The sequence below is a fragment of the Balaenoptera acutorostrata genome, chromosome 5 (genome assembly GCF_949987535.1).
Source record: "Balaenoptera acutorostrata chromosome 5, mBalAcu1.1, whole genome shotgun sequence".
Taxonomy (NCBI): domain Eukaryota; kingdom Metazoa; phylum Chordata; class Mammalia; order Artiodactyla; family Balaenopteridae; genus Balaenoptera; species Balaenoptera acutorostrata.
The window spans coordinates 112,337,010-112,346,324 of record NC_080068.1 but is presented as its reverse complement, the minus strand read 5'-3'; the positions used below and the strand labels follow the sequence as shown (position 1 = coordinate 112,346,324).

At 47.3% G+C, this 9,315-nt stretch overlaps 1 protein-coding gene across 1 annotated transcript in view; it reads right to left on the bottom strand.

The window, feature by feature from the left end:
• Positions 1 to 1,490: 1,490 nt before the first annotated feature.
• HADH (hydroxyacyl-CoA dehydrogenase) overlaps positions 1,491 to 9,315 on the bottom strand; it is a 58,924-nt gene continuing 51,099 nt past the window's right edge. The window contains exons 6-8 of the mRNA XM_028168713.2: positions 8,906 to 8,978; positions 3,334 to 3,450; positions 1,491 to 2,339 (exon numbers count right to left, since the gene is read on the bottom strand). Coding sequence (XP_028024514.1) covers positions 2,221 to 2,339; positions 3,334 to 3,450; positions 8,906 to 8,978 — 309 coding nt within the window. The 3' untranslated portion in view covers positions 1,491 to 2,220. The remainder of the gene's footprint in view (positions 2,340 to 3,333; positions 3,451 to 8,905; positions 8,979 to 9,315) is intronic.

The window sequence follows — 9,315 nt, the reverse complement described above, 5'->3', positions numbered from 1 at the left end:
AAGATGTGACCAAACATCCCTGGTCGCTGACTGGAGGAGAGGTCAGGGAAGAGAGGAGGAACAGCATCGGGGAAGCCAGGCCCATAGCCCCTCCTGGACTTGCCCTCCCTCCCGAACAAGGGCAGCCAAACACAGCGGAGGCCAACCCAAGCCCCTATGGTTCCTGCTGAGGCTCAGTTTGCAACACATACCGCGGCAAACAGCAGCAGCCGTCCTGATTTGAAAGCGGAGGACCTGACTGACCACGGAGACCCTTCTCCCCACGGAGCCCTCGGCGGGCAGCAGCTGGGCTCACCCGAGAATGCAGAGACGGGGCTGCGAAAGCCGCTCTCTGCTCCTGTGTGTAAGAAGATGTTCAAAATTCCTTCCCGGACTCAAACATGGCACGTGGAACAGGATTTTTGAAAATGATACAAGAATCTTCAGAGGCCAGGTGTTCTGACTTTCCGGCGGGCTGAGTGAGCTGAAAACCCTCAACCAGAGAAAGGTGGCTGTGACCTCCACCCTCACCCCGGCAGGCTGACAGTCACACCCCTGAGTCCTCTCTTTCCTGGAGTTCAGTGGTCAAGAAAGGGCCCTGCCATTTCCAAGACAAGGGCCCACATCCTGCAGGCACTCCAGTCAGAGAATAGAAAGAAAGAAAGGCCCCTCCTAAGCCCGGGGCTCCTGTCAAACAAAGGTCAGGAGCCAGCATGAGAGTGAGCAGGGGGCTGTCTGACCACAGGGTAACCTTAAGTAATGGAAATGGTGATGGTGTCACAGGTGCTTCCTTTTATCGTTAGGAAATGTTTTATAAGAATAACCTACAAGTTTCCTAAACCAGGTTCTATGTGTGGTAGAAATGTATGTACATATCAATTTTTCCATTATGCTATAGTTAGATTCAAGTAAAAAAAAAATGAATAAGCTCCCCTTTATCCACCATGAAATGGAGGGGGGGGGGAATCTCTCAACCATCGGCACTGTGACCCAGGATACCAAACAAGGATGCCCATTTTGGGGACAGTCCTGTTTGAAAGGATTTGAAATTTTCAAATTTGCTCTTTTGTATATTTTTTTATCACTGAAACCTAGTTCTAATCCTGGCTCCGCCACAAAATTTCTGGTGACCTTGGGCACATCACTTCAGCTCTCTGTTAGCGAGGCCACTGGACCTCAGCGTTTCTGATGTCTTTCCAGCTTCAAAATTCTATCTTGGAAGACACTTTCTCAAGCCAATGATTAAAAGAAGCTTATGTTACACTGTTTCTTTTTGCTGGCAAAGAAGAAACAGATGTTGCTTAAAAAGTGTTTTCTGTGCCCTTACTATTGCTCTCCGGGTAAGAAATCTGGAGTGACAGCTGCAGGCAGGTTGTACGGGAACACCTTCTCCTGCCACTCCTTCCCCTCCAATACCACGCAAAGAAGTGACTACAGGCCGAAGAAGATGGCACAGCTTCTGCCTAAATTACCAGCCTTTACTTTTATAACCATTTAAGCACATTATGATCTTAAATTATACATGTTTATTTCAATTCAAATTTTCACAGAATAAAAGACTGCATTTCATTAGAGTCAATCTGCAGCAATTATTTCTCATAAAAAAAAAAAAAAAGACAATAACCACTCAGATTTCAGAGGTGAATGAAACCTCTTCCTGCAAAAACAAAACACATGGAGGTATTCCCACCAATCCAGAAGCAGCATCTCGATGATGAGTTGAATCAACAAGACATGACACCTGACGTCATGCCCAAAGTAGCGTAAGGCTTGAGGCTGCAGGCGGCAAACGTTCTGGTAAAGGCGAGATGCAGGGGCTGCTCACGCAGCCCTCCACAGACACACCACGACGAGTCAACGGCTCGCGGCTCTCCCGCGTGGCAACAACCGACACAGGGTGCTCTCATTCGTTACAAGTGAATGAGTTCAGGTTCAGGACACTCTTTACAAAAACGACAAGGTTCAAAATAAATGTTTACTCCAAGGCACCTAAGGTGTAAAGCTTTTTAGAAAATACACAGAAATGAACAGACTAAAAAAGGGAATTAGTTCTCAATGGAAGAATCGGCTATTACTGTAACTACTGTAAATAATTAGTTCAGATAGATTACAATCAAAATACACATCGAACAGACTGTGCTGTGTGAGGGAACGTCTGACCAAAGAGCATTCCCCTGGGCACTTGGGGAGCTGTTGGTATGTGCTTACGGGGCTTCTTCCCAGAGCCAGAGAAGCTGCGCATCACTTGTATTTGTAATATCCTTCTCCAGTCTTCTTGCCAAGCTTATTCTCTGCTACCAGCTTATTCATGGATGGGCTGGACTGGAACAAGGGGTTCTTTGTATCCATTTCATGCCATCCTATTGAGAGGAGGGAAGAGAGCTTCGGATGAAGTGCTGGGTTTAGGTCTCAGCGTTCCAGGGCAAGTCTGGAGGCAGAGCGTGGGGAGAAGGGTCCCTACTCTGATGTGGGAGAGCCCCACGGGCCTGATGCCACTCGGGCCCAAACGGCAGAGGCAGAAGGAGGGCTGAGCATGAACCCTAAAGCGGGTGTGCTGCCACCAGGCCGCGCCGCTCGAGGCCCAGCTCTACCAACAGCCATCCTGTTCATCCGACCCCTTCCTGGGAATCGCTAATCCCAAAGGTCCAGGGTCACAAACAGAACCCATTCACCTGGTGGCTGGACCCCTCAGTGACACAGTGAAATGACTTTTCACTGACTTTTCAGCAAATCTGAATTTGCTGCCACTGGTATTTTGTACCCTCATAAAATTCAAAAGTTCGTGCTTAAACCAGAGCCCTCCTTGCTCCTCCCATAAGTATTCTTTGTGCAACTTGGTATTATGAGGTACATTCAACTTCAGTAGCCCAATTTTGGTTACTATTTTAAACCTGTCTTCAGAGCCACTACAGTAAAATGAATACACTTTTTTAAATGGTTGTGCATCTTGAATGCAGTGGTTACACATATCAGCATATGTGATAGAATGACTGTGTACCAGTGTCAATTTCCTGGCTTTGATACTGTACTGTGGTTACGATATAAGATGGAACCACAGGGGGAAACTATATAAAGGGGTACACAGGCCGTGTCTGGGCTGTATTTGAGACTTCTTGTGAATCTATAATTATTTCAAAATGAAAAGTTGAAAAAAAAAAAGTTGTGTTATGAGGAGAATAGGCAATCACATTTTTCCTTCTGTCATTTCACTTTAATCTTTAAGCTGGTGGGGCAGGACTTTGGAAGGTCTACTAAGACTCCTTATCTGTTTAAATAGGCATTATACTTATTCATAGTTGAGAGAGACTACCTCAACTCAAATGAAGACAGACAACAGAGAATTCCAATTCTTACCGTCCATGATGAACTTCGTAGTATCCAGCCCAACATAATCGAGAAGCTCGAATGGGCCCATGGGGTACCCAGCGCCCAGCTTCATAGCAGTATCGATGTCTTCCTTGGATGCGTCACCTAAGCAGAAGAGGGCAGTGCTGAGTCACCACCATCCTTCCCACAATCCTCCTGGTCACGTGCTGAGTCCCTGAATTACTAGCATTTTACATATTTGCACATTCAAAAAACATCTGGAGTCAGGAACTCTGGCTTAGGTAAGATTTTTCTTAGAGATAAATGCCAAACAGGTCACAAGATTATCAAAGCTACTCCACAAAGTTACTCTGTGAGGTGAATTCTAGAGCACTGCAACCTTGTTCATGGAGAGAGAAGGCCCCAGTGGCCTGGAAACATTAGTTACTTTCTAATGGATTGGGAATCACCTTCCCTGGAATAACTTACTAAAATATCCTTTAAAGCGAGGACATGTTTTTGATTGATAAATGGACTTTTTTTTGTTTTTCTATGTATTGTATGTATATTTTTCTTTTCCAGCTTCCCTGGTTTTATAAGCAAAGAGTATTCCTCTGGAATCACATGCACACAAACTCTTTAGTCAAGATAATGTTTAAAGGAAAGCCCAAACCTGATTTAGAACTGCCATGCAAGTTTGAAAGTGTGTTGAGGAGTCAAGGACCAAGGTGCTTTTTTTCTTGGAATTTTTATCCTTCACATAATGTCCTTGGGTCACAGAGGTCTTTACAGAGAACAAGCTGGTCCCTTTCTCCAAAATCAGGACTAGCCTGTAACAAGTGTCTATCTAGAATTTTGTTCCAAAGCATAAAGAAATGGTCAATTATACCAAAGCTAAATAAAATTAAAAAGTTATAAAATACTTGAGAGATTTCACAACCTAAATATTTCAGATTTTTAGGCATGAGGAACAAGAACTACTTAAACATGCATAAAGACTCTATTTTTAAAAGCATATGAAGTACTAAGGTAATGCCAAAGGATTTCAAGGCAGTTCAAGATGATTAAAATACCAACCAATTATTTCTTATGGGAGACATTATCAGTACTTCACTAATTAGTCAACCAGAGGATCCTGAGAACCATGATTTGAGCTTCAGGCCATAAGAGAGCAAAAATGATCACATACACATTAGCCTTATCAGGCAGCCTCATTCATTCATTCAACTTTTGTTTATATCTGTTATGTATCAGGCACCAGAGACTTGGAATGAGACAAAGAAAAACAAGACAAGCACTCCAGTGTTCACAATATAATGGGAGGATTCAGATGTGTAAACCACAAATTTCATCATAACAAGTGCTGAGGAGTCATGAAGACTCACACGGCTGCGTGGGCAAACACAGAGAGATTTACTCATACTGCCACGACTTCACCACAACTGCCAGCCAGGCCCGGGTCCTGGCGGTCCTGAAGAGAATCCCAGGGAGGGGCAGGGAAGGGCATTCCAGGGAGCAGGAACAGCACGTGCAAAGGCAGGAGTGAGAAGGAACACGGCAGCTGATGAGTGGATTATGCTGAGAGGATTTCATGAGACGTCGAGGTTTCTGTGGCGTCAGGGCCCGAATGCCGGAGCGACAGCCCAGGACGCTCCTCTGGCTCAGCTCCTGCTGCCCCTCCCTGGACTGATATCCTGTCCTCAACAGCGCAGACCTCTGCTCAGGCGTCACCTCATCAGAGCCTCCCCCTCCTCCCTGCATATAAACTAGCAACCGTCAGGACTCCAGGCTAGGGCTCTGGCCATTCCCTAGACTTTATCTTTCTCGGGGATTACTGGTCACAACCTAACATGTTATCTATCGGTTCATCCGATACAGGCTGTCTCCCTCATTAGAATACAGGCTCCCTGGGGATAGAAATCTCATAGCATAATGGTTCCAACTTACCTAAAGCCATTTAATCAAATCAATATTCAAGACAGACAATAAACCCTAGAGTCAAAACTGTAATTCCAGATTCAGAGACTCACTTGACTAAAATAATATGAAGACACAGCACATCATGTAAAAAAAATCTAAAAAGCTTTACAAAGTCAGTACAATTCTAAAAATTCTGTTCTGAGTAACACAGGGCAAAAGAGGCAAAAAGAAAAGAGAGAGAAATAAAATACACACCGGTGTGCCAAGTGGGAGTTAACAACATGTGGTATCGCGTTATAGACCAGTAATTCCTACTCTTCAGAATCAAGCACTTCACTCAGAACCTGACACCTTCTCCAAAGAAAATGCACATATACACAAAATTCTGCATCAACCTTAGGAGGCTCATGGGACCCACCCCCACCCCCAGCTAAAAGCCCCCAACTCTGAACAACAAAGAAGGGCGTCCTCAGTGAACTCCCAGCTCTTCTGCAGGCCTGAGAACCTGAGACCTGCCCCAACAGGCTTCTTTTGCCGGCTCATCAGCACCACCTACCGACCATTCTTGGCATTAACAACAAACCAGAGTCACATCAAAGAGATCAGAACCGCAGTGCAGCTACCATTCCTTTATTCATCAACAGCTACCTAAAGCCTGTCCTACACAAGCACTTTGCGGGGTATGAAGATGGGGACCCAAATACTGCCTCAGAAAACAAGAGTACAGTAGAAGAAGAGAGACACATGCCGTGCGGCAGGGACGAGAGCAGCACACGCCCCGAAGGAGAAGCAAAGTGTACAGAGAGTCACGACAACACAGATCACACCCAGCCTGGAGCGCTGGGGACAGCCCAGTGGGGCCTTGTGAGAAGGTGGGAGTAAGGTGTGGGGCGAGGACAGGAAGGCAGAGGGTGAGGAGAAAGAAGGCCCCCCGGCGAGGGCACCGTATCTGGTAGGCTACGGTGGAACCGCTGAACACGTCTTGGCCGGGGGAGGGACAGTGTGCGCAGGATGTCGCACAGTGCCTGGGGAACAGGCTCACGACGCTCCCAGGGTGTCACCCGAGAAGAGCCCCACCACGCTGCCAGAGCGGACCCTGACCTGTCACAGTGGCATCTGACGGGGGCAGCTGTCTGCTACAGGCACCAGCCTGCTCAACGGTCTGCAGAGAGAGCCCGGACCCCCAGGGACGAGGGTGGCCGAGCCCACCAATCAGGCCTCGGTTACAGTGGGAAGGATGAGAGCAACGGAAGGAGAGAGGACAGAAGTTGCAGGGCACTGGGGAGGAAGGCACGACCCAGAGGCAAGGAGGCTCACAGCGCCAGAGAGCAGCGGTGGGGGCGGTGAAGCGCCGCTAGACTCCACAGGCACTTGACGGAAGCGCTGCTGGGGGCCTGTGCGCTCTGAAAGCTGCTCAGCTGCCCAGGAGGCCCGAGTGGACAACGACGGAGCTGATTCTCTGTTCTAACGCCCCACACGTCCTTCTGATGAACCTCTAGCGCCCAAAGCAGCATTCTGCCAACCTGAGTGGCACACATACCTCGGGAATACCAAAAGTGTTGTAACGGACCCAAAATTCATGTTGAAATACTACCCCCCAGTGCGATGGTCTAAGGAGGTGGGGTCTTGTAGGAATTAGGATTAGCAGAGTCAAGGGTGGAGCTCCCATGAATGGGATCAGAGCTCTTCTCAGAGTCATAAGAGAGCCTGTTTCCTCCCCCTGCTCTCCGCCATGGGAGGCAGTCTACAACCAGAACAGCGCTCGCACCAGATACCCAATCGTGCTGGCACCCTGAATTTGGGCTTTAGCCTCCAGAACTGTGAGAATTCAATTTCTGTCATTTACATGCCACCCAATCTATATTGCTGTATTTTTTATAGCAGCCCAAGCTGACCAAGACAGTGTCATCCAGAGAAATTCTCCACAATGAGTTCGGGAAAGGCTGGGCTAAACTGCCTTCACGGCTTGACTCTGCTGCCCGGGGGCAGTACTGCATGCACTGTGCCCTCACCCTCCTGGACAACACAATACCTGAGGAGACCAGTTTGGAAAAGGCACGAGGTAACGGGAAATCCTTTGCTGCCTGGGGGAGCCTCACTAAAGGCAGGCTGACCGGCACAGGGAGACTGGGATGCCAGGGAGGAACCCAAAGTGACAAATGAAAGGACACGGCAGCGAGAGGGGACAATCCTAAATGCCTTCAGGTTTCAAAGAAGAACGGATGCAGCTCCGCCAGCCACTCAGAGCAGGCTCACAGAGGCGGGGTGGCAGGCGTGCACGTGAGCACCCCCTGTGCTGGCTGAGTGAGGGCAGAACCTTGAGGTGGCAGAAGGGACATGGTAAGAAGCCTGAGGTGTGAGGAGTCCAGACCACAGTGTGGCTTCCTGGGAAACAGCACCCAGACATGACCCCCAGCACCTCCAGGGTACTGAGGGCACCGCCAAGGGCAAAGTCAGAGTACTTCCCCTGCGGGGTCAGATTCCCCTCCGAATTTCACCTCCCAGGTGGCTAGTAATGGTGAAGGTTAAAGGGACTCCATCTGTTTAGAAAAGGACCACTGCTGGTAAGAGGAAAGTAGAAGATAAGAAAATGACTTTCAACTTACAACCAGATACATGGTTCAGTTGAAAATATATCAAAGTGACAGCATGTTTCAGTGAGAAAGACACCATTACGAGGTGGATCACCCGCATGCTATATTCTAAAACACTACATTACAAAAAAAACTCTGCCTTTCAAAGTAGGGCAAAATGCTTCATGCTGTCTTTGAGGTGTAATTAGGCATATTTGTTGATAGATAAACACAGAAGTGTTGGTTTGATCTTGGAGCAAAAGTGAGGCAAATGCCTCCATAAAACACAGAGAAAAGTTTTAATATTTAAAGCAGATTTTGAGGAAGCAAATATGCTTTCATCTCTCTGGAAGAGCTAGTATAAATGTTTTGTTTCAAAAATGACATTCTCAGGAGCAAGCATTTGTGAATGAAGGAATTGAAAACAATTACACTTGCTTTTCATCCAGTCCTATTAAGGCCTGTTTGCCTTTGAAGCAGACATGATAGTTACCTTTCCAGAAATGCGGTAGGTAAGGTAGGCAGGAGGATACATGACATTTTATAACCTTGGACCATGTCCCAAGTCTACTTCTGCAACAGGGAGAATCATTCTTTGTCAATCAACAAAGTATTGAGAAAAAACCATTTCAGACCATTCTTAAGGTTAAAAAAAAAAAATGCATCATAACATCACTCAGTAAGGATGGACAAGGATGTTAGAAACATTCCTTGTCACACAACAGCCCTGTTACTCAGTTCCCTTCTCCTGTCACAATTTTAGAACCTTAGGGAATTTTAAAGGTTTCCTAGCCCTGTGATTTTTACATCTACATCATCATCATCATGGTGATTATTATTATTTTAAGCAATAAACCCTTTAACCAGAGATCCAGGATATAAATCCGTGTTGGCCTAGGATTGCTCTGGCTGGGACTGTAGTGGGGGCGCTGTCCCAGGGCCACCTCAGAGGGAATCCAGGCGGGCCTGGGAACACAGTGACAGAGGCACGGGGGCCCAGGGTCAGGCTGACCCACAGAGCCAGAAAACAGAAGCTCCTCCCCTGCTCCCCATGGCCCATCCCTTCCCACAGACCCTGCGGGAGAACTCCCACACTCGCTGCACCCAGCCTGGGTCGGGACAGCTACCTCGTTCATGCAGCCTGACTGCTTCCATGAGGTATGGTACCAGGAGACGGTTCACGATAAACCCGGGAGTATCCTGTCAGAGGAGAGAGAAAGACAGTAGACGAATGAACTCTCCATGCACTTTATCTTTTGTAAAGTCACCAGATCACTCCTTCTCACCCTGGACTGTTAGCCACATTTATCAAGCTATACATTTTCAAAATGGTTTTAAGGTATCAAGACAGTCTCACTTCTAACTCACATGACAATTTATCCAACAATTATAGTACCCCAGAAGCCCCTACTGCACGGACCCTGAAATAAAGGCAGATAAGGCAGAGGGGTCACTAGAAAGAGCATGGCTTTGGGGGCAGGCAGAGCTGGGCTCGAATTCTAATATGCTCTGACCTTGCATCATTCTGAATCTCAGT